Genomic DNA, 26,522 nt, shown 5'->3' with positions numbered 1-26,522 from the left:
GGAACGCATAATTATCTTTACAAACTTTTTTCATCAACGTAGAGCACAAATCCAAAGGATGTTCACCCTGGCAGAACAGGCAAACCTTATTATAAGTTCTGGGCTCAGTGTTTGCTTCACTTTCTACAGTACCCACGGTAGTGGCAAAGCTGTTTCCTTTAGCTTGAGAACAAATTTATGATCTAGTTTTGCTCATACCTTTACTTGCTGTAGGTGATGTATCCTTGTATAATTTGTCAAACACTGGCTATGTAACAATCTTCACTTGCCTTTCAATAAAATCACTGAAAGTAACCTTGCAGTTCAGCCTTTCTTGCAGTTCATACTCTGCCAATCTCCTTTCTTTTCTAAGTTCAGGGGGCAATTTATTTAAGATAATCTTAATATTAGCATGCATGCTTAACTCATGCATGGCCTGCACGTCTTTCATAGCTTTGCAACAACTTCTGAGAAAAAGACTGTAGTCTTGAAGAGCCTTTGTAAATTCATATTTAATATTCTGCCAAGAAAGAGCGTTTTCCATGTAGGCTGGAACTATTACCTGCTTGTCACCAGAATGTTCCTGTAGTAAAGCTTTGACCCTTGGGTATCATTCTTGCTGGCAACTTTTGACTAGCATTTTAAGGTGACATCCAGTATTGTTAAAGTCTGTCCTGAGCCTTGTGGCCCATCAGGCCGGTGTTTATGCCGGTTCCTGTGGTGTGAAGCAACTGAGAGTACGAGACTGCCCCCCCCCCACCCCCGATAGGACGCCAGTCTATTGCGAACTTAACCCCCAGCATTTGCCGGTACCCATTTTCCGCTGGGTGGACTGGAGCAGTGTGTGGTTAAGTGCCTTGCTCAAAGAGAAACTCCAATGTATTGTTTGAGAAAATAGGGACAGTCACCATAATCTTCAATCTTACTTCCAATGCTATTCTTCAAAGCCCTCATAAATGAATGGTATTGCAATGGATTGCCATCTTTTAGGCAGAGAGGCAATGTGTTGTTGCATCACCATGCCTATTATTTGCTTTTGTGTCCTTATGGCCTCCAGCATGGCATTCAAACCTTTATCATTTGAAACATGAGTGTCATCATACCATACATTAATGTTCTCAGAAGCACCTTGTGCTGTTGGATAGGGCTGAGGTTCAGAGTATCTCTTTGGTGCAGGCTGAGAGAAAGCCACCCCTTGGGGCACAAGCTTGTGGCTCAGGCGTTTATTCTTCAAATGTATCCACTTTGACATTAGATATGTTGGGCTTTCTCTGTGCCATGTCGATAGAGGAACCCTCAGCACAGAACTGCACTGTTGGAGCATGTTTAGCACCCACTGCACTTTTGGTCCTTAGCACTTTAACTCTGGTCACCTTGGCTGCAATTTCTTCCCGCAACATAAGCTGTCTTTGAAGTCGCACTGCCTGTTCTTCCTGGTTTCTCCAAAGCTAAACTGTCTGTTACAGAACACAGAACATATAAAATCTACAGCACATTACAGGCCCTTCGGCCCACAATGTTGTGCCAATCATGTAACCTACTCTAGAAGCTGCCTAGAATTTCCCTGCCACATAGGTCTGTTCTTCCCAGTCTCTTCGAGACTTTTCCACTTTTTCCTCCAAGGTGTGCTTATCCCTCAATGTCTATTGTTTTGCATTTAACTTAGCTAAAATAGCCTCCATTCTAATGCATACTAATGTGGTATCAGGTGCATGGGATGCCAATCTGCTAGTAATAGAATATGCTGCATGCTCTTTAGACATGCTGTTCTCAACTGTATATGAATTCACAGCTTGTTCTTTATCTTTGTAAATATTTTCATTTCCTCCAGGGAACTGACCTTCAATGTTGCATGGTTGTTTAATTTCTGTTCTAGCTTCAAGGTCACTGCTCCTAGCTGAACTCATTTTGTCTTCCAAGTATGCAAAACTAGAGAAAACAATGGCCATTTCAATTTGGCTTTTCAGTATTTCAGTTCTCCAGCTTTTCAATAGAATCAAGGGTTGAACATTTCAGGCAAGCACCACTATACAGCTTTCCAGTCCAACCCAGATAGGCATGGCTACATTTGACATGCCAAAACTGTTTCAAATCCAAAACACAGCATGAATCAGCAAAATGTCATTACTTCACGCAAGCTGCTCCAAGCTGGTGCTTCTACTTTCTTGGACACATCAGAGTGCTGAAGTTTGTTTGGTATAACTGTTGAAAACTTTGTTGACAAAATGTAGCGGCAAAACTAATCCAAAATCCACCAACAAAACAATTGTCGCTAGCCTGCGACTGCCACGGGATTGTTTTACTTGTTTGATACACCCTCTGTTCCAATGAAATAACTGTTTCAAAGAGTTGAATCCTTTATTAGTATTTAGCAAACATATAATCTTGAAGCAATAGTGAGTGCTATCTCGGTGGTCAGCAAAGTTATGACCTCCACCAGCCCCAAGCTACAAACTGCTACAAGATGAGCACAAATATGTAACTTGTTCCCTTTGCTTTTACCACGCCCTCACTAATATGACTAGTTACCATAATAAATGCGTAACACAGAATACATGGCCCCCTACATGTACAGTGACCTGGAAGTACTATCAGCAGATGCACGTGCAGTTCACATGATTTTAGTACTTGAACCAGGAGATAAAGCAAACCCAATCAATTTTAATCCAATACTTCAAAGCCTCTGTAAGAACCATTCCAAGATGTACAAGAGCATCAGGAAATATAGTGGCAGTGGAGTAGCAGTAGGACTGGAATGGAGTTTGACTGTTCGTCCTGGGACCCTATGGGTGTCCTCCACATCTCAGATGTAGTTAATTGGATAGACCAAACCATCTCTAGTACAGGTGAGTGGCAGAGGATGTAAAGGGGAATGGGTAGATTTGTGAGTAACAGGAAAATGGAATTGCTCTGCAGTGAACTGGCATGAATCTCTTGGGCCAGATGTAGCAGTCAGTGTGATTAGAAAAGGCAAATTATTCTTTGTAAAATCTTTGAAGAAATCCCATGGGTAATATAACAGTTGTAATATCTCTGAATTCCAAAAGGATTTTTCTAAAGTAACGCATATTAAACTTGCAGTTACATTGTTAAAATCAGAGAAAAATACAAAAAGATAGTAAGGATTGAGATTAAAGGTATTTGTTAGACTGGAAAAAGGTGGAAAATTGAGTTTCTAAAGGTTGGTGATGGGATCACTGTTGTTTACACTTGCACAACCAAAAAATTCAGGGGGAGAGGTGGTGGCGGGGTTGGGAGATTGTTTCCATTAATATGGAAAGTGGCTTCAAAAATTGCAGGTAGTAACTACATGCTGTTCTCTAACTATGGCTTAAAATATAACACTGAGGTGGGACATTTTTCTAGGGAAAAGTACAGAGGCTACAAGCCCTTGGCAAATCTGTATGAGATAAATGATTGAAGGTTCTCAGGAATCGGTTTAGCACACTACTGAGAACAATGAGACATTAAATAAGTCATTAAATGGGCAAATGAAGCACAAAATGCTTTCCAAGAGGAAATAAAAATGAAAAGTAGAACATTTGACTTACGCAAATTTATTTTGAAGAAATAGTAACCGGGGGGTGGGTTCAAAAGAGATTTACTGGAATGATTTTAGCATAGTCATATTTCTCAGAGGGCCTATTAAATGCATTTATCAAATGATTTAATAGAGTAAAGGGATAGACTGCAGGTGCAATGAGAACTATTAGTTGAAGGCAGGAGAAATTTCCTTAAAGATATCCTGAATGTAGAACTTTTCATGGCAAGGAATAATTTAGGCAATTGTTGCAGATGCAGTAAAGGAGAAGCTCGATGATTATGCTGCTGGTAGGATCAGGTCTTAAGTCGGAAGGAGGAGAAGCTGAGGATGGTAGGCAGGAGAGTGAGCACGAGCAATTGAGCAGAGTTTAAGATGTGAATGCCAATGAATAATCAAGGAGAGGAGTGTGGAGGAATGGGTGGTGATGAAGGGCATAGTGAAAAAGGGAGATGGAATAGCAATGAAAAAGAGGGAAGAAAATGAAGGCAGAAATAGGAGGAAGGAGAGGGAAGGAAATGGGTACAATGGTGGAGGAGGTGCTGGAAATTTTATATAACTTGCTGAGCAAGTTGGACTTCATATCTTTTTTTATGCTTTTAAAGCACTGTTTATGCTTTGGGCTGGGTATGCCAGCTTTAAATGAAAGCGGTGAAACCTGACAGGTTTCTTGGAAGCAGAAAGAAATACTGTTTTCTCTGTAGAGGAGGTGATATGAGAAAAGCCAACATACATCAAGCAAAACAAGGAGCACTTGTCACGAAATAGGATATAGGTTACAGTTTGATGGATGGTTCTGAACTTCAGAGAATTTAAATTGTAAAGAGTCATTTGGAAATCTCGTGAGTAATTAAGATTGAAGGTGGCAAAAATGAGAATGAGCAGGTGATGGTACAGAGACAGAAATGGGAAATGTTTGCATTGCAGAGTAAATGGGGTCAGTGGCTGATTAGTGTGTAGCATTAAATAAGAGATTGAAAAGAATTGGGTGCATTCTGTACAAAGGCCTGAAGGGAGTACTCGGGGTCAAAGGGAACAAATGCTGGGACAAGGGAATGGTGGCTTTGGTTCTTGTGGTGTGGCAATTTTTACTATCTTGGGATTGATTTAGTTAATCAGGAGTGGAACTGTTAAAAGGCAAAACTGAATGATATAAAACAGCAAAATTGTAAGACACTATTTGGTCAGAGTCCAAGAAATCATGTACTTGTAGAACTGCAAAGAACATTGTCAGTTGGCTTTTTAGTGTTCTGGTGCTAACATAAAGTAAAATACTTTGCATGTGAATGATTAGTTTCATGTTGTGTGATACTTCCAGAGCCTTGTTTTCATTGGATGTACCACATAATGTAGCTGTGACACAGTGTACAAATGTTATGCAATAGCTGTCGTGAAATGTACCCACGCACACACACTTTTGTTTCATTGACCATTCCGTGAAAACATTTATAGAATAAAACTTAAAAGTGTCAGGAAGTCAAGCAACAAGTGAAGCTGAATGATTTGACGATTGAGACTAGCATCAGTTTACTAGGTTTATTTTGGAAGTCAAATAGAGTTGAGGGTTTATTAAAAAGTCTTACAAAGCCCCAATCTCAGTAATACAGTTCATATCACCAGATGTTCTACAATTGTTTTAAATTTTTGGTAGGTGTTTCTTAAAAATGCATATAACACTTCAGATACTGTGGTGATTCCAAACTGAGATCAAGCAAGTTAACAGGAATATCATCTGCCTGCTCTTATTCTTACTTAGTCCTCCCCTCCGCAAAGCCTTCCCTTTGCTTCCTCACCCTCCCCTCTTCTTCCCCAAGCAGCAACACAGATCCCTGTCCACCCCAGTCAGCACTGATTCTACTAAGCGAGTGGTATTCTATAATAAACTGAGTTCTCCTTGTATTTTCTGTAAATGACCTATCCTCAGTTTCTGGTTGTGTTCTTATCTACCCTTAAATTCTTGTGGTGCTTTTGAAAATGGAAGGACCAAGAAGAACTGAAATTCCTGAGAGGTTTCAAAGGTACATTTAATGTCAGAGAAATGTATATGATATGTATCCTGAAAATCTTTCTTTTCACAACCATCCACGAAAACAGAGGATGCCCCCCAAAGAATGAATGGCAGTTAAATGTTAGAACTCCAAAGCACCCCCCCCAGTTCCCCCTCCCACATATAAGCAGCAACAAAGCAACGATCCCCTCTTCCCCCACCAGCAAACAAAAAGCATTGGTGCCCCCCACTGAGCACTCAAGTGTGCAGCAAAGCATCATTAAAGACACAGAATTGCAGTACCCCAAAGACTACTCGTTCACCCGGTAATTCAACATACCATAGTGTGTGTGTGCGCGCGCGTGCGTGCCTCCCTCCTCCCTCCTTCCTCGGAGAAAGAAGAGTCTCTGTTTTACAGTGAGGAAGCCATTTATTAAATCCATTATTGAAAGCACTTCAATAATGGATGGTTTGGTGCAGTGAAAGAATATGTATGATGGCTGAAATATATACCGCGCTCATTTTTTTTTGGAATAGTACATTCTACTTTGTCCTAAGTTACAGTACTGTAATTTTGGTGAAATGTGTTTCCTCCATCTCCACAAACCAGCAGGAGTTTCTGTACTTTTGTAAGCAATGTTCTTGGTTTGTTCTTGTCTTCTCAGCTTTTCCTCAACAGAGCAGCAAGGTTCAAATCCTTTTGACGATTATCATGCAGAGAAAGAGTTAAGTTTGAGTGAAGGCAAAATGTACAGCCCATATAATCGAACAGATGACTGTTTTAAGCAATTAACTGTGACAACTTGCCATGTTGGCACACCTTTTTAAATTACCATGATTGTCCGATTAAATTTTCTGAAGTGACAAGTTAATAGTGTGGACAAGAATTCTTCAATTCTAAAATAATTGCCACTCTGCAGCTTCATATCTTCCAGTAAACCAAATGGCCCTAAGTCAAATAAGTGAATCTGCTTTTCATAAATAAATATATTAACTGCACAAGTATTCCTTTACAAGTGTGGTAGGCTGAAAAAGGAAATGATTTAGCTGTAGGCAATCGTTCTAGATTGCAGTCAACATCAGTAAAATTGGCAGAAGCATCTGAATTTACTTCTTGCATCTTGTTCCATTTTCCCTTTGAATTTCTCAGAATATGATGAAGTCTCTGAATTCATTGTGTAGAGAAATTGGAACTTGGATTATTCTGTGTACACTTTTAAAGCTCTATTTGTTAATTGTTTGTAGATATACCAGTCTTTTACAGAACTCTAAAATATTTGACATATTAAGTCTGATTTCAACTTTAAAGTGGTTTTAATTTCTGCCAGTTTTGCTTAAGGTTAAAAACCTGGTTAAATGACTGCTGAAAGGGCACATATTTCACTAAACAAATATCTCCATTTGGCAGAGAATGGCATATCAAATGAGAAGATTGAAATTTGGCTTCAAGACTGTGGGTAAGCCTGCATCTGTTTTGAACAGATTAAATGAACTTTTTAAAAACTCTCTTCACTTCTATACTCTATTTAAAATTCACTAATTTCAATAAGTTTCAATAGCTGTTCTGATGACTTAACGAGGAAGGGTAGCTTTGATAAAAGCTGGAATAATGGCAGAGAAAATCTTGGGTTAGAAATTCAAGGAGTAGGCTCAATTTGAGTGGAACTTAGAAACAGCAAGGACCAAAGAAATCTGAGAGACTTGTATAAAGGCACCCAAAATGTAATGGTAATGTACAGTATAGAATAAGTCAGGAAATTAGAGGTATATGTAACAAACGCAATACAATAATTGTAGTGGTGGGGGGGGGGAGCTTATTGCCTGTTCAAACCAAAATGGTAAGTAAGAGAATGAATTCGTGGAAAATTCTGGAAATTTTCTATATCAGTATGTTGAGGTACCAGCAAGGGGAAAAGCTATTTTGGATCTAGAATAGTGCAAGGAGAAAGGACTAATAATATTTTTGTGCATTTATTTTTTACGTTATAAGTAATTACAACCTAAAAGTTCCATCAAGTTTGACATGACACGATTCCATCAGCAGACACATGTCCCCTTCCACGCGCCTGCTTCACAACAAGTGGACTGTTACCTCGAAGACGCCCTACTCCACTTCCATCTCCATCACCCATTCTTTATCTGTAAGACTTTTCAGTGCAATCACGAAGATGCAGTGCTGCCATTCCCTTTCCTACCATTTCAGGAAACTGAACTTTCCTTCCAGGTGAAGTACAATTCACTCCCATTTCTTCCAAATAAGTAAATTGCATTTGGAGCTTCTATACGGTCTCTACAGATTAGTTTTGCAGAATGTCTTCCCTCATTCTACAAGAGTGATCCTGTGTTTCCATTTGCCTTTCTTTTTAGTACTTAATCACATTTCATGTCTTTTGACTTCTTGCATAGTTCCGACGATGCCTTTCATAAATCAATGGGACAACACCTCATCTTTTGTCCACAAGTCATATCACTGAATTTCACATCTTCAGCTATTTGTTTAATCTCTTTCTCTGTTTCTGTGGATAGTACTGTGTGTTTCTGGTTTTGTTTTGTTTTTCTTTTCTCTTCTACATCTAAATGTCAGTTTGAAAATATTAATTGTTTTGAAACTTTGGTTGGCTCACGTTCACAGACATTGCTTGCATTATCTCCAGTCCTCCCCTCTCTGATACCCAGATGTTTTGAGATATTTGAACTTAAAACATCAGTGGCTTTGGCGAGGAGCTTTTACTGAACCAGACTTTATGCAGCCAGCAGTCAGTAGAACATTCATAAGACCATAAGATATTGGAGCATAATTAGGCCATTTGGTCCATTGAGTCCGCTCTGTCATTTCAATATGGCTGATCCAGTCTTCCTCTCAGTCCCAATCTTCTACCTTCTCCCCATATCCCTTCATGCCCTGACCAATCAAGAATTTGTCAACCTCTGCCTTAAATATACATAAAGAACTGGCCTCTACAACTGCCTATGGCAAAGAATTCTTAAGACTCAAAGGAGAATTATGTTAAAACAACATATCTTCCTAATTCTAACATTGGATCAGAGATGTAACAATATAATGTTACAGCAGGACGAGACTCCTGCTGAATTCTATGTGGAGCCCAGCCGTGGAATACAGTAAGAGGTGTGACAGCATCTACAATTCAACAAATTCAAGATTAAGTCTCACTTAATTATGAGATTTTTATCTGAATGGTAGAATGCTGAGCTTTTCCTTTAGAATTACCTGCAAGGTTCAGCCATTGTTGCTCGTAGAACCTTGCTCTGTGTAAATTGGCTCCCACGTTTCCTACAACAATAAATATTAATAGGCTGTACCCTAAAAGGTCCTACATAAAATAAGTCCTTTTGTTTGTTCCATCTTTTCTGATAATGATGATGTGTGGGTTTAATAAAACCTTAATCCTCCAACTGTGAATCAGGTAGCTGAAAAGTACATAATACTACTCCAACGTCTTGTCCTTGTTCTCCCTTGGAAAGCTTTTCCCCTAACTTAGTTCATAATACCCTGTGGATCTTTCAAATCCATAATGTTCCTAAAGTAAACTATTCTTTAAAAGTACGAGTTCAGCTACCCAAAGGATGGTATAGTGATAGAGTGGTTGGCACAACACTTTACAGTACCAGTGACCTGCGTTCAATTCCTGCTGCTGTCTGTAAGAAGTTTGTATGTTTCCCCCGTGGCCAAGTGGGTTTCCACCAGGTGCTCTGGTTTCCTCCCACAGTCCAAAGACCTACCAATTGTTATGTTAATTGGTTGTTTTAAATTTTCCCGTGATTAGCCTAGGGTTAAATCAGCGGTTGCCAGGCAGTGCGGCTCAAAGGGCCAGAAAGGCCTACCCCGCACTGTCTCAATAAATTAGTAACTGTGAAACTGGTCATTTTTCAGGCTAATATATTTCTTGCTGAATAACAAAAGGATTTCTTTGTTAAGTTAATTACTATCACCAGCTGTTGACAGAATGAGTGACATTTAGTAACATTTTCCATATTTCTTTGTTCTACCAGTGACATTTTAAGGAGAGAGTGAAGAATTAGAACAGTTGTTGGCCACTTGCCATTCATGCTTGCACTGCAGCTCAATAAGATCTGAGCTAATCTTGGGCATCAACATGGTCTTCCTACAATGACACCAGATTTCCAGATACTCATAATATCTAAAAGTTGTCAGACATCCCACACTGCAAAAACTCAGGGAGGTAGCACCCCCGGCCCCCGCAGCCCCATATTCCCCCCCCCCCCCCGGTCAACCTCCGAGGGTGTATGTAATACTTTGTTTAGTGATTTTGTCTAATCTGTAAACCAAGTTGGGTATATGCAGGAAATGTGACATTAAAATATGTACTCATATTATCATGTTTATTCTATTACAACTTTAAGCAAGTCTACAGGGAGTTTGGCCTCATCACGTAGGACATCAATAGCATAGCTCCTTAGCAGCCAGCCAGCTAGTTTAAATAACGTTAGCTATGCTGACGAACGAATGATGCCTGTTAAACTTACCACAACATGTCTTTTACAGTCATCTGGGCAATAGAAAAGTCACTCTTGCAAGCAGTGCAGCGAGCAACACTGTCATTATTTTTGACCCCATTAGGCAGGGGTACACTTCGGTGTAGTCTGGGGTGAAGTGCGTTTTATATATTTTGAAACACTCTGCCATGGCGGTGCAGGACATGAAACTGAACTGATGGAGAGACAGAGGTCAACTGTAAAGCCCGCCCACAGAGAAAACTGATAGGTCTACTTAGCACAAAGAGAGACCAATCAGGATGTTTGCTCTCGCTCCCGCTCTCCCTCTCAAAAAAAAATCAGTTTCCGGGATATTGTATATAATTTGCGGGTGTCAGGGAGCTGCCATCAATATGCGGGAGACTCCTGGAACTTGCGGGAGAAGTGGGATGTCTGGGTTGTACATTAATTCAGTTATTTTTGTCAGTTGTGTAAGACCAAACAACTATGCCTATACTAAGATAACCATTAGATATTTGATGAAATATCAATAATAACGTGTATTGAAGCATGGTGAGAAATTTTTAATTGTTCTCTAATGTTATTGTTACAAAATGAGGATGATTCAACAAGATTACTCAGGATGCAAGAAACTTTCACCTTTTTGCATTTGCTATTGCAATGATATGACTGTAATGAGGATATAATGAGCTCCTCCACAATTTATTGTTCATTTAACTATCCCCTTCTGGTGTATAATGATGCTACCTACAAAAGAAATCTTCATCTGATCTAAAACAATGAGCAATTATTTATGTAGATTTTCCTGACTCTGCATTGTCTTTTGAACATCTTGAAGCTAATCAAGAACTTCTAATGTATAGTTCACTGATATAATGTTAGAGTTAAATTAAGTGGCTGCCACTCTCTAGCATACTGCTGGCTAATGTTCAGTACCTGGATAACAAGCTATGCGAACTGAGAGCCAGAATCTCCTACCAGCGGGAAAGAAAGGAATGTAACATTTTGAATTTCATGGAGACCTGGTTGCCCCTCTGACCCTCAACACAGGAGCCCCCCAAGGCAGTGCCCTAAGCCCCCTCCTTTACTCTCTGTACACCCATGACTGTGTTGCCACCCACAGCTCCAATCTGCTAATTAAATTTGCAGATGACACTACACTGATTAGCCGAATCTCAAATAATAATGAGGCAGCCTACAGAGAAGAAGTCATCACCCTGACACAGTGGCGTCAAGAAAACAACCTCTCCCCCAATGTCGCAAAAATAAAGGAGCTGGTTTGTAGACTGCAGGAGGAATGGAGACAGGCTCACTCCATTGACATCAATGGATCTGGGGTTGAGAGGGTGAATAGCTTTAAGCTCCTCAGCATAAGCATCAGTGAGGATCTCACGTGGTCTATACATACTGACTGTGTGGTGAACAAGGCACAACAACACCTCTTTCACCTCAGACGGTTGAAGAAGCTCAGCATGAGCCCCTAGATCCTAAGGACTTTCTACAGGGGCACAATTGAGAGCATCCTGACTGGTTGTATCACTGTCTGGTGTGGGAATTGTACTCCCGTCAACTGCAGGACTCTGCAGAGAGTGGTGTGACAGCCCAGCGCATCTGCGGATGTGAACTTCCCACTATTCAGGACGTTGACAGCAGTAAGTGTGTAAAAAAGGCCTGAAGGATCATTGGGGATCTGGGAAACCTCAGCCACAAACACTTTCAGCTGCTACCACCTGGGGAAAAGGTACCGCACCATAAAAGCCAGGATCAACAGGCTCTGGGACAGCTTCTTCCACCAGGCTATCAAACTGATTAATTCAAGCTAATGCAATTGTATTTCTAAGCTATATTGACTGTTCTATTGTATATCTTACTGTACATACTATTTATTACAAACTACTATAATTTGCACATTGCACATTCAGGTGGAGATGTAGCGTAAATAGTTTTACTTATGTATGTGAAGGATGTAAGAAATAAATTCAATCCAATTTTTAATGCATTTTGTTTTGTGTATTGTATTCTTGCAATAGATCTAGGCTTTGTCTTACATTCTAATTAACCAATGCCAGACTTGGTTTTGGAGAGTTGGATCCCAAAAGCTGTATAATTATAAATAGAAGTTTGTTTCCATGGAATATTGTGCCAATGAAAAGCATTAATCTTCTCCTCCCCCCCCCCCCCCCCATCCACCTCATGGATGTTTTCATGTTTTATTGTTTTAAAACATTGCAAACATCCCACCTCTCCCGCAAGTTCCGGGAGTCTCCTGCATATTGATAGTGGCTCCCTGATACCCGCAAATTATACACAGTATCCCAGAAGTCAATTTTTTGAATGAGAGAGAGAGAGCGCGTGCACCATGGCAGAAAATATAAACCGTACGTCACTCCAGACTACACTAAAGTGTACCCCTTCCTAATATGGGTCAAAAATAATGACAGTGTTTCTCGCTGCACTGTTTGCAACAGTGACTTTTCTATTGCCCATGTGGGTTAAGATTAAAAGACATGTTGGGGTGAGTTTAACAGGTGTCATTCATTCATTCATTAGCATAGCTAACGTTATTTAAACTAGCTGGCTAGCTGCTAAGGAACTACTGTATTGCAGACATCCCAGCTCTCCTGGAAGTTCCGGGAGTCTCCCGCAAATTGATGGTGCTACCTCCCTGAAATGAGTTTTTGCAGGGTGGGATGTCTGACATTGAATCACTGTGGATTTAATTTGGCTTGACACTGATTAGCAGAAAAAGACACTATCGTGTCAAACTGAAAGCAGATTTTTACAAAGTGATCTAAATTAATTACAAATCTAAACACAAAATAATTGATTGCATAAGTATTCACCTCTGTCAAGTCAGTGTATAGTAGATGCATTTTTGGCAACAATTACAGCCTTGAGTCTGTGCAGATAGGTCTCTTAACAGCTTTGCACATCTGAACACTGCAATTTTACCCCATTCTTCTTTACAAATCTGCTCTAACTTTATTAGATTGCATGGGGATCATGAGTGAACAGCCTTTTCAAGTCCAACCATAAATTCTCAATTGGATTGAGGTCTGGACTCTGACTTGGCCACTCCAGGATATTAACCTCGTTTTTAAGCCATTCCTGTGTAGCTTTGGTTTTATGCTTGTGGTCATTGTCTTGTTGAGAAAATAAATCCTCTTCTGAGTCGCAGTCTCTTGCAGACTGCATCAGGTTTTCCTCCAGGATTTCCCTGTATTTAGCTGCATTCATTTTCCCTCTACCTTCACAAGCCTTCCAGGGTCTGCTGCAGTGAAGCATCCCCACAGCATGATGCAGCTACCACCATGCTTCATGGTAGGGATGGTGTGTTTTTGATACTGTGCGGTGTTTGGATTACACCAGACATAGCGTTTAGTCTGATGGCCAAAAAGCTCAATTTTGGTTTCATCAGAGCATAGAACCTTCTTCCAGCAAACTTCAGAGTCTCCAACATGCCTTCTGACAAACTAGCTGAGATTTCATGTGAATTTTTTTAACAGTGGCTTTCACTTTGCCACTCTCCCATAAAGCTACAACTGGTGAGGCACCTGGGCAACACTTGTTGTATGCGCAGTCTCTCCCATCTCAGTCACTGAAGCTCGTAACTCCTCCAGACTTATCATAGATCTCTTGGTGGCCTCCGTCACTAGTCTCCTTCTTACACAGTCACTCAGTTTTTCAGGATGGCCTGCTCTAGGCAGATTTACAGTTGTACCTTATTCTTTCAATTTCTTGATTGACTTGACTGTATTCTAAAGGATATTCAGTGACTTGGAAATCTTGACTTGTGCTCGAAGTGTTATTTTGTCGTCTTGGTGTAGATTTTGCCAAGATACTGACTCTCCAGCAGTTTAACCCTCCAGATACAGGTGTATTTTTACTACTGTCAATTGAAACACCTTGACAGCACACATCTGTCCAAAAACAGATCACTATTTAACTAATTATGTCACTTCTAAAACCAATTGGCTGCATCAGTGATGATTTGTCGTGTCATATTAAAGGGGGGGGGGTGAATACTTGTGTAATCAATTACTTCGTGTTTTATATTTGTAATTAATTTAAATCACTTCATAGAGATCTGTCACTTTGACACAAAAGTATTTTTCTGTTGATTAGTGTCAATAAAGCCAAATTAAACCCAGTGGATTCAATGTTGTAAAGCAATAAAACATTGAAACTTCCAAGGAGGTTGAATACTTTTTACTTTTTATAAGCACTGTATATTCTTACATATTTTGAGGAATAAATATAAAGATAAATTTTAATATATTTGTTATACACTTGCAGAGAGCCATTAGGAGCATCCTTAGATGAACAAAGCCATCTAATGTTGAAGGGTAAATATATTTCCTTTAAATTAATACTTTTTGGATTGTAGTTTATGGGTATTCATACACTTTTGACATTTTTGGAGGTGATTGTAATTTTTTTTGAGGGGAATCTAATGCTTGAAAGGAATTTAACAGCTCTGAGAATATTAACAAGTCATGGAGCATGGATTTTTTTTTTTGGAAAGAACCAAGACATATAAACAAATGATCAAACTGCACTCACTAAAGTATGTTGTTGTGTCAATAGGTGGAGGTACAAAACCTGGATGCAGTTTTGAGGATGACTTGTTGCTTGGTGCAGAAGGTATGTTTTATGATGGAGGTGGACCAGAGATATTTTCACCAGCTCTTTCTTAACTCTGCATGGTATCTTTTTAAAAAGTCTCATTTCTATTCTTGCATGTTCAAATGCAGTTGTTTCAGATGTGGATTGTTTTCAAAAACCTGTTGTTGAATCATCATCATCATCACCAGGTGCCATGCCCAGTTTGAGCTTTGACTGCCATGGTCCACACACTCCTGTTTCGGGTCAAGTGGAACAATTCATTGGTATTCATTTCCAGTTCTCTGGCTGCTGTCTCCATCATCATTTGTCTTTGTCTTCCTCTTGCTTTCTTCCTTTCAGTCTTTCCCATAATTACTGTGCATTCTAACTCCTCTTTCCTAATCACATGTCCAATGAAGTTACGTTGCCTTTTCATGATCTCATACATTATTTCTCTTTTTGTGTTTGCTCTGTTCATGACATCCTTGTTAGATATTTGTTTCGTCCATGATATTCTTTGCATCCTCCTCAAAAACCACATCTCTGCTGCTTCAGTTTGTTTCCTCATGTTACTAGATATTGTCCAACATTCTGAGCCATATAACATAACTGGATAAACTTAACATTTCAGTATTCTGAGGCGGGTTGTCATGCCTAGTTTAGTATTGGTCAGTATACTCCTCATTCTCGTAAAGGTGTCTTTTGCCATCCCTATTGTTCTTTTGATGTCCAAGTCGCACCTGCCATCTGATGTCCCCCAGCTTCCTAAGTAGCAAAAGTTCTGTACTTGATTTATGTCGTCCCTGTTTATTCTCAGCCTACAGATAGGATTCTCCTTCTTTTTGGATTTCACCATACATTCTGTCTTTTTGCAATTGATAGATAGACCCATTTTTGCACTTTCTTCAACAATTATATCAATTAAGTTTTGTAGTTCTTCCTCCATACTTGCAATTAACAGTGTCATCTGCATATCTGAAATTATTGATGTTTTCACCACCAACTTTGATTCCCAAACTGTCTCATCAAAGTTGCTGGTGAACGCAGCAGGCCAGGCAGCATCTCTAGGAAGAGGTACAGTCGACGTTTCAGGCCGAGACCCTTCGTCAGGACTAACTGAAGGAAGAGTTAGTAAGAGATTTGAAAGTAGGAGGGGGAGGGGGAGATCCAAAATGATAGGAGAAGACCTCTCACAAAGGGTCTCGGCCTGAAACGTCGACTGTACCTCTTCCTAGAGATGCTGCCTGGCCTGCTGCGTTCACCAGCAACTTTGATGTGTGTTGCTTGAATTTCCAGCATCTGCAGAATTCCTGTTGTTTGCGTTCCCAAGATGTCTGTTATTTTTTGTAATATTGCTTCACTGTACGCATTAAATATATCAGGGGAGAAAATACACCCTTGTCTAACGCCTTTCTTGATTTTCGTAAACTGACTCACTTCTCCATCTATTCTTATAGCGGCAGTTTGTTCCCAGTACAGATTTCTGATTAGGCGGAGGTCTTTCGAATCTAGATCTAGAGTTTTCTGTAGTATTTCAAATAACTTATTGTGCTTCACTTTATCAAGTGCTTTTGTGTAGTTGATAAAACAAACAAACAAATCTTTTTGCACTTGAATAGCTATTTCTGATAGTATCCTTAACATCAATATTGCATTTCTTGTACCTTTGTCTTTCACAAAACCACGTTGTTCTTTACCTATTTCAGCTTGTATCTTATTTTTAGCTCGTCATCAAAATTCTTAGAAGTATCTTGGTGATATGACTCATTAAACTTGTGGTCCTATGTAATTCACATTCTATTGCTCCAGCTTTCTTCGGAAGAGTGACTAAATACTGATTTTTTTCATCTCTTGTATTATTCCAGTCTCATAAATGTCATTGATTAAATCAGTAAGTTTTTCAATTCCATAATCTTCAAGGGAAATAATTTGTTCTATTACTAATTCATCAGGACCTGCTGCCTTTCCTTTCTTAATCTTACTTATTGCATTATGAACTTCAGATTTTAAAATACTTGGACCTTCAATGTTTTTCTTAATTTCTGGTTTTTCATCTCGATCATCTTCAAACAATTCCTGAATATACTCAGTCCATCTGTTCATAATCTCATCTTTTCCCATGATAATGGTACTGTCCTTTGCTTTCAAACATCCACCTGAAGAACAGAGGAGCTTTTTACCAGTGATATTCTTGATTTGTTGATGTAACCTTTTTGGATCAGTAATAGGAATTCTTTCTATTTGCTCACATTCCTGGTTTAACCATTCTTCTTTGGCTTTTTGACATAAGCTTTTAACTTTTTTTTATCTGAGGACTTATAATCTGTAGGATTTGCTTTCTTCTGTCTCCTTTCTTCCATTAGATTTTTGATTTCATCTGTCATCCATTTATTCTTTGTGCTCTTTTCGTTTTTAGGAATCACTGACTTTGCTAATTCTACCAAGGCATCCTTTAGAGTTAAATTTCATTTCTACATGATGGCTATCATCTTCAACAGATTCTATTTCTCGACTTTGAAATCTATTCCTTACTTCAATTGTAAATTTTTGTCTCAAGTTTTCTTCTTTAATTAATTACAAGTAGTCAAGGGATTGTTTAGGTCTTTGCTTCTTTAGTTTTTTTAAGTTTTACTTTTACATGACCACTGGGTTATGGTCACTATTGCAGTCAGCACCTGAATATGTTTTGCATTGAGTCACTGAGTTTCTAAATCTTTGGTTTATAGTAATAAAGTCAATTTGATTTCTAGTGTTATCACCTGGACTTTTCCAGGTCCACAAGTGTCTTGGATGGTTTTTAAAGTAGGTATTCATAATGACCTGATTATTCATCTTGCACCATTCTGCCCATTTCTCACCTCTTTCATTTCTTTCCCCTAGTCCAAATTTTCCTGTGGTATTTCCATCAGCACCTTGTCCTACTTTAGCACTTAGATCTCCCATGACAATAACAATATCTTGAGATTTGCATCCATTCTTTGCTTATTCAAGCTCTTCATAGAATTTATCTATATCTTCATTTGTTCCATCTGTTGTTGGTGCATATACCTGGATAATTGCTAAATCAAATGGTTGTCCTCTGAATCTAACAAGGAGCACTCTTTCAGATATTGCCCAATGTCCTAAAACACTTCTTGCATGTTTTCAACCATTAGAATTCCTACTCCATTAGTATGGGATGTTCCACAAGAATAAACAGTATATTGGAAGGTATACTGAGAGACCAGATATATAAGCATTTGGATAGACCAGGACTGATTAAGGATAGTCAACCTGGCTTAGTGCGTGGTAGCCAATCTTATGGAGTTTTTTGAGGAAGTTACCAGGAAAGTGGATGAAGGCAAGGTAGTGGATGTTGTCTGTGTGGAATTCAGTAAGGCATTTGACACTGTCCCGCATGGGAGGCTGACCAAGAAGGTTTAGTTACTTGGCATTCAGGATAAGATAGTAAATTGGGTTAGACATTGGCTTTGTGGGAGAAGCCAGAGAATGGTAGTAGAGGGTTGGCTCTGTGACTGGAGGCTTGTGACTAGTCACGTGCGGCAGGGATCGGTGTTGGGTCCTTTGTTGTTTGTCATCTATATCAATGATCTGGATGATTATTTAGTTAACTAAAAGAGCAATTTTGTGGATGACTTGAAGATTGGGGGTGTAGTGGACAACTGAAAAAAGCAGATGGAATTTAATGCATACAAAATGTGAGGTTTTGTACTTTGGTAGGACCAAAGAGGTTAGCTCTAACAGAATGAATGGCAGGGCACTGAGGAGTGTTGTAGAACAAAGGGATCTGGAAATAAGCGTCCATAATTTGTTGAAAGTGGCATCGCAGGTAGATGGGATCGTAAAGAAAGCTTTTGGCATATTAGCCTTCATAAATCAATCTATTGAGTATGGGAGATGGGATGTTACGTTGAAGTTGTTTGTATAAGACATTGGTGAGGTCTAATTTGGAGTATTGATTGCAGTTTTGGTCACCTACCTACAGGAAAGATGTAAACAAGATTGAAAGAGTGCAGAGAAAATTTAGAAGGATATTGCAGGTTCTCGAGGACCTGTATTCTATGGAAAGATTGAATAGGTTTAGGACTGTATTCTTTAGAATGTAGAAGATTGAAAGGAGATTTATAGAGGTATACAGAATTGAGGCGTATAGATAGGGTAAATGCAAGTGATCTTTTTCTACTAGGGTGTGACTACAACCATAGGTGATGGGTTGAGGGTGAAAGGTGAGAAGTTTAAGGGGACCATGAGGGGAAATTTCTCAGAAAGTCATGAGAGTGTGGAATGAGTTGCCAGCACAAGTGGTGCATGTGAGCTTGATTTCAGTGTTTAAGAGGTGTTTCGATAGATACGCGGATAGTAGTTGTATGGAGGGCTATGGCCCTGTTACAGGTCGATGGGAGTAAACAGTATAAATGGTTTTAGCATGGACTAGATGGGGCAAAGGGCCTGTTTCTGGGCTGTACTTCTCTATGACAATGACAGTCTAAGGATGTGCTGGAGGCAGCCAAAAACTCCTTTATGTGGCTGCCATTTCAATGATGCACTGTATGTAGGAAATTTATCTATTTTCAAACTAATTTGCAAATAGTTTTGATAAATATCAGCATTCAGGTGCCTTTTCCAGCATACAGAGTGAAATATTCCATTTCTTTAGTAATGGGGATGTTTACGTACTGTATTTGAGGTAGATACTATTATTTATTTTGTAATACGATTGTAACTACAATATGGGGCGCATCATATTCTGATTCATGTGTAGACTTAAGTTAACTTTGTGGGTAATTAAAGATGGTACGTTCTGGTGCCTAGTATATGGGGATCATTGCCCCCAGTAAGGGAGAGATGGGGGCTGTGAGGAGTTCACACTGGATAAGAATAAGTACAAAGCTATTATTGTATTTTCTGGAAGAGTTATTTTGTAAATTTTTTTCACTACTTTTGTTAATTTATTTAAGTTTGATTTTTGACGCACTAATAAATACCCTTGCACTAAAGTGCTAAGTGACTACAGCCATTTGTCTTTGGTCATAAATCAACATATCCTATGGATGACTGTTCGCAAAAGGATGCGGTCAGTTCTGGGTAGAGTGGGTTTGCAGTCCCAAGTCAAGAAGCTCTGAAGCTAAAAATGAAGCCAATACCCAGGAAACAGTGGAGATGGTGGAGGAGGAAGAACTTCAGCCCAGGGCCAAACTCAGGCCAGAAGCAGAAGGGCCTCTAAGTGGCTCAGCTCCAGATCCTTCATGGAAAATGTGTTCAGGGACTTGTTGTCTGCCCGGCAGAGGAGAGATGATGCTTTTGGAAAGGAACACCAAATCCTGCAGAAACATTCCAAGATGCTTTCTTATCAACAATGTGACAATATTGGGAACTATCTCCTCAGGTTTGAGAGGATGGCCTCTGGATATGGCAATGATCAGAGGAGGAGTGGGCCTGCCAGCTAGTGCTACTGCTGATGGGTAAAGCTCTCCAAGCCTACACTGCAATGGATGAAGAGAGGTCCAACCACTATCCTGACCTGAAGGAGAAGTTTGATAACTTGGCAGAAACCTATCACAAATACTTCCTGTACTCTATCACCAAAGGAGTCACCCACTGAGGGGTATCATCACCTAAGGGGTCTCTGCCGCCAGTGGATTCAACCAGAGCAGAAGTCCGAGGAGGAGATTGGTGAGGCCCTTGTTCTGGAGCAGCTGCTGCGGATTCTTCCTTCAGACCTAGAACATGGTTCCAAGAGTGTGAGCCAGTGGATGCACTCATTCTAGTCCAACTTGCCCTGCAGTACCCCAGTGCCCACAAGGGGGCACCATCATTCCAAAGCAATAGAGACTTCAACCCAAGGGACACTCAATGTTACTCTGTGGAATTGGGGAGTGGGAGAAATAAGAGCAAAGAAGCTTTGGTAGTTTCTTCTAAGATGTTTATTTGCTACCATTGTCACCAGCCAGGGTATGTGCTCTGTACCAAAGAAGGGAGAATGATGATGATAATGGCTGAAATGAATTGTGAATATTGAAATAGAAAACAAGCAGAATGTGAGGAGAAAGAGCTCATGTTTATAATAGTCAGGGTTAATAGAAAACCAGTTAGTGCTCTTTTAGATGCTGGCAGCTCACTATCATTAATTAAGAAAATGATACCCCTGCCTTTGGTGATGACTGCAGTCACTAAACACCTGTCCAATGTTTGACTGGCAGTCTGAGCCACTGGCAGAACTTACTATGGAGTTGGATGACTGCAGGTACCTGATGAACATGGAGGTTCTGGAGAGATTGCCAGTTGACATGGTTCTAGGAAGAGATTAGCCTGTGTTACATGAGTTAGTGAGGAAAGGAAATGTCCATCACATCCATCTGTTAATCCAGGAGTAGATAGTGCTGTTTCTTATTTTGATGTGACTCGTGCTAAAACCAAGCAATAGCCAGGTTCCAACCACTGACTTGGATGCTAGGCTATGCGAGAGAGGAACCAAAAGGCCTGAAAAGTCACACTGAGATGAGCACCAGTTTTCTTGCCTTTGTTGATATTTGTACAGATGATGATGTGGAAGGGGGTGTTAAATAGGATGTTCCACAGGATATTGTCACACTTCAAAGGTTGGATCCTTCTTTGAAAACTCTGAGTGAAAAAGTTTCAGCCAACCACACTGTGTACTCAGGAGGCTCAGTTTTTAGCATTCACAACCAAATTCTGTACCTTGGTAAAGGTTCTGGCAGAAGAAGCTTGCTGGTGCCAAGTATTTGCAGGCCATTGGTACTCGATCTGGCACACAATACCATGGGCAGGGACCTTGGACAACACAAAACTTAGTTAAGATTAAGTAGTTGATTTTTCTGGCTTTCCATTTACACTGTACAAATATATTGTACAGGGTGCCAAAAACCCAGTAATTCTGACTGAGCGCTCCTGCAATGCGAACCAATTATTACCACACCATTCAGGACATTGTTGGCCTATTGAAGAAGAGCATCTCAAGGTACCAATACATATCAGTGGTGTATAACTATGCTATCTGGTTTCCTGAGGCATTCCCTGTTCGTTCTGTTACCACACCAAAACTAACCTGGGCCCTGATCCAGCACTTTCCTTTTGTGGTTATTCTTGAGGAGATCCTTACCGACCAAGGAACAAAATTTCACCTCACAACTGATGGCTCAACTGCATAAGGAGCTAAAGACCACTCCATACCACCTGGAGACAGACAGCCTGGTGGTTGAGCGGTTCAATCAAACATTGAAGCCCATGTTAAGGAAAATTGTATCTGACACAGGAAAAGATCGGGACAAGTGGCTACCATATCTTCTTTTTGCATATAGGGAGATTCCTCAAACATCCACTGGGTTCGCACCCTTTGAAATTTTCTGTGGTTGGCTGGTACAGAGATCCCTGGACTTGCTGAAGCAGTGCTTGGAGGGGGCAGATGCTGCTTCTGAAAGGCAGAGAGTTGCCCATTACATCCTGCAAATGAGGGGCTGGCAAGAGGAAGTCTGTCTTAACCTCCAGGACACCCAGAAGTCCCACAAGATATGGTATGATCAGGAGGCCCACCAGCGATAATTTAAACTGGGGCAGATCCCATCATCCCCTAGTAAGCTCCTTGCTAAGTGGCCATTTGCAGTAGTGAGAAAGCTGAGACCAACTACTTGTGAGGTCCTTCAGCCAGAGGATGGGAGAGAGTTAGATCTATCACATTAATCTCTTGAAGGCCTGGAAGGGGAGAAGGATTCCTACCAACAGCACATCTCTGCTGGTCCACCAGATTGCAGAAGAGGATAACTCTGTAGGGATTATAGAGACCTGGGAAGGTTGACCTCTCCCATCTCATTGGCTGCCATCCAGCAGAGCCACATATGGTATTTTGCTGACTTTCCACAGCCGTTCCATCAGAGACGAGGGCTGACAAAGGTCATAAAACACTTCAGGTTCAGACCTAACCAGGGTTCAGTACGCCAACACTGCTACAGAGTGCCAGAGTGACTTGTGGGGTCCCTGAAGGCTATGATTTGGACCAAGCCGGAACTGGGAGTCATCGAGCCTTTAACTAGTGGGTGGATTGGTTGTTATTGTCCCCAAGAAGGATGGCACCCTGAGGGTATGCATTGAATTCTGGAAGATGAATGCCATTTCTTGTTTGTTTTTTATGCTGATCCTATGCCCCACATTGATAACCTACTAGAAAGAATTTTATTCTTCATGCTGTACTTGCAAATTTCCAGTGACTGATGGACTGGGTGCTCCAAGGCTGTGAGGACTGCAGTGCGGCCTACCTAGGTGACATGATCATCTGCAGCCAGATGTGGTCAGAGCATATGGACCATCTGAACAGGGTTCTGGGGAACACTCATGCTGCCGGTCTTGCCCACTGTTTACAAAACTGTGAGTGGGCAAAAGGGGAAGCCAGATACCTTGGGTGCCTGCTGAGATGTGTAGAGGTTCGAGCACAAGTGGACAAAGTAGAAGCGATCCACAACAGTCCCTCGACCTCACACCAAGAAGGAAGTGGAGTCTTTCCTGGGTCTGGCAGGGTGGTATTCCAGGTTCGTTCATCAGTTCACCACTCTGGCCGTACCTCTGACGAATCTTACTAGGAACCTTGTAAACAACCCAGTGACTTTGACAAGTGTGGATGAAAATGCTTTTCAAGCCCTTAGAGCCCACATGTGTCCTTCACCTGTCCTTCACTTTGACAAACGGTTCCTTGTCCAGGTGGATGCCTCAGGAGTAGGCATTGGAGTAATGCAGACGCAAAGAGAACCTGGAGACAAGTGGCCTGTCCTTTACCTATGTGGAAAACACCTCCCAAGGGAAACTAGGCATTCCACCATTGAAAAGGAGTGTCTGGCCATTAAGTGTGTCCTTGCCAGCCTCCAGTACTGCAGAGAGTTTGATCTTTACACAGACCACAGATTGTGTCTTTATGATTGTGTGACAGAGCGAACTCGGTAAACGCACTGCACAAGTGCGTGTGTGCACACACAGCCATGTCTGTCTGCTGTTGCTACAGCGACAGGTTAGAGGAGAGACCGAACGAGGCTCTGTCTCTCCGAGTCTGTGATGTGCAATTAGCAGCAAATAAACATGCAGTTGACGAGTCATGTGGCGTCCACTGGGTCCTAAACTGAGCTGATGCACTCAGGTTGGCTTTATGGTGCCTTTCCCACCATACACCCCGTGGAATATTCCATTTCTTCAGTAATGGGGATGTGTAAATGTGTGTATATTGTTTGTATACTGTATTTAAGGTCGATTATTCTGTTTATTTTAGTAATATTGTAACTGCACTGTTGGGTGATGGCTTTGTGGCAAAGTTTGTGGACAATGCAAAGATAGGTGGAGGGACAGGTAGTTTTGAGGAAGTAGAGAGGCGATAGAAGGACTTGAACAGTTTAGGAGAATGGGCAAAGAAGTGGCAGTTGGAATACAGCGTCAGGAATTTTATGGTTATGCACTTTGGTAGAAGAAATAAAAGGGTAGATTATTTTCTAAATGGAGAGAAAGTTCAAAATCTGAGGTGCAAAGAGACTTGGTAGTTCTTGTGGAGGATTCCTTAAAGGTTAGTTTGCAGGTTGAGTCAGTGGTGAGGAAGGCAAATGCAATGTTAGCATTCATTTCAAGGGGACTAGAATATCAAAACAATGATGTAATGTTGAGGCTTTATAAACACTGGTTAGGCCTCACTTGGAGCAGTTTTGACCTCTTACCTAAGAAAGTATGAGCTAACATTAGAGGGTGTTCAATTGAGGTCAGGAAATGATTCTAGGTTTGAAAGGCTTGTCATGTGAAGAACATTTGATGGCTCTGGGCCTGTACTCACTGGAATTCAGAAGGGTAGGGGTGACTTCAATGAAACCTATCAAAATTTGAAAGGCCTCGATAGAGTGGATGTGGAAGGATGTTTCCTATGGTGGGGGAGTCTAAGACCCGAGGACACTGCCTCAGAATAGAGAGACATCCTTTTAGAATGGAGATGAGGAGGAATTTCATTAGCCAGAGTGTGGTGAATTTGTGGAAGTCGTTGCCACAAGTGGCTGTGGAGGTGTTGTCACTGGGTATATTTAAGGCAGAGCTTGGTAGATTCTTGATTTGTCAGGGCACGAAGGGATACAGGGAGAAGGCAGAAGATTGGGGCTGAGAGGGAAAATGGATCAGTCATGATGAAATTATGGAGTAGACTTAATGGGCCAAATGGCCTAATTCTGTTCCTATATCTTATGGTTTTATGGAGTGCCTCATATTCTAATTCATGTGTAGTCTTAAGTTAATTTTGTGGGTAATTAAAGATAGTATGTCTTGGTGCCAAATAAACGTGGCTCATCATGCTGAGTAAGGGAGAGAGATGGGGGCTGCAAAGGGTTCACACTGGATAAGAGTAAGTACAAAGCTATTTTGTTTACTTGCAGATATTACTGGGTAAATATAGTCATTTTTCTTTGAAGTATTTTCACTAATTTTTGGCAGATTGTTTTATGGCACACCTAATAAACACCCTTGCACTAAAGTTCTAAGCATCTCCAGCCACTTTTTCTTTGGTCATGATCCATGTATCTAACAGATTGCATTGATATATTGGGCATAGAATATAAGAAACCCCTATTAGTTAAAGTTCATTATCTAATTATGGATAATAAATGCACATGCTATATAAGATCTAAAGACTCAAAATGATTCAAAATATTGAGTTTTTAAATTTTCAAAAGTACCTGCTCTACTTTACAGTACTGTAGGTACTCACTCCTTAATGTCTAAGATTGTGATCCTTGTTTTGGATTCCTTAACCCATCGAAACTCTCTTCATGCTTTGTGTAAGGAGATTACGCCTCATTCTTATAACCAGAAGAGAATGTACTCTAAGACTGTGATCCATCCTTGTAAGGTAATTTTCATATTCCAAGTGCCACAGACTATGCAGGACCTGTCCTTTCAGCTCTTCCCTTCCCACCATTCAGAGTTCCGAATAGCCTTTACAACAAAAGCAGTGGTTTGGTTGCCTTTCCTCCCATCTTGTACACTCTATTCTGTGCTCACAATGTGGTCTTCCTTGTGATGGAGATAACACACTCAGATTGGGGTTATTTCTTGGTAGAGCAACTCTTTTCAGTCTGCAGGCGTGATCTTGAGATCCCTGTGGCCTCCTGCTTTAATTCTCCATCCCATTCTCATATGTCTTGCCTATCAGCAACACCCTACACTATTATTACATGGACCAAGATAAGACTGAAGAATACCATTTCTTTAATAATAACATTTAAAAGATAGATGAACAAATGTAGTACATGGATTGTTAAGGTGAGAAGTTTGTAGACCAAATTCTGGCAAATGGGAGTGGCTTAGATGGAGCATCATGGTCAGCAGATCAGATGGGTCTAACAGCCTGCTTCCATTCTGTGTGGCTCTCTGAATATCACTCATTTATCTGGGGAAGTTGTATCCTTCCAGACTTCAGATTGAATTCTGCAACTTAAATTCATTCCTTTTTGTTTTCAAAGTTCAAAATAAATTTATTGTCAAAGTACGTATCTGTCACCATATACAACTTGAGATTCATTTGCTTGTGGATATACTCAATAAATCTATAGAATAATGACCATAACAATGAATCAATGAAAAACCACTCAACTTGGGTGTTCAACCAGAGAGCAGAAGACCACAAACTATGCAAATACAAAAAGAAAGAAACAATTATAATACAGTAAGCAATACATATCAAGAGCATGAGATGTAAAGTCCTTGAAAGTGAGTCCATTGGTTGTGGGAACATTTTAATAACTAGGCAGATCAAGTTATCCCCTTTGGTTCAAGAGCCTGATGGTTGAGGAGTAGTAACTGTTCCTGAACATGATGGTGTGAGTCCCGAGGTGGGTGGTGGGGGGTCACTGATGATGGACGTTGCTTTCCTGCAACAGTGTTTCACATAGATGTGCTCAGTGGTGG

At 40.5% G+C, this 26,522-nt stretch overlaps 1 protein-coding gene across 9 annotated transcripts in view; it reads left to right on the top strand.

Moving 5' to 3' along the window:
- itprid2 (ITPR interacting domain containing 2) overlaps positions 1-26,522 on the top strand; it is a 200,117-nt gene that overhangs the window by 106,879 nt on the left and 66,716 nt on the right. For all 9 annotated transcript variants that reach the window (XM_063052052.1, XM_063052049.1, XM_063052051.1 and 6 more), the window contains exons 3-5: positions 6,916-6,964; positions 14,280-14,329; positions 14,571-14,627. In XM_063052052.1, coding sequence (XP_062908122.1) covers positions 6,916-6,964; positions 14,280-14,329; positions 14,571-14,627 — 156 coding nt within the window. The remainder of the gene's footprint in view (positions 1-6,915; positions 6,965-14,279; positions 14,330-14,570; positions 14,628-26,522) is intronic.

This window comes from Mobula hypostoma, chromosome 6, assembly GCF_963921235.1.
Source record: "Mobula hypostoma chromosome 6, sMobHyp1.1, whole genome shotgun sequence".
NCBI classification, from domain to species: Eukaryota; Metazoa; Chordata; class Chondrichthyes; order Myliobatiformes; family Myliobatidae; genus Mobula; species Mobula hypostoma.
The sequence above is the reverse complement of the archived record's forward strand: the minus strand, read 5'-3'. Positions and strand labels throughout refer to the sequence as shown.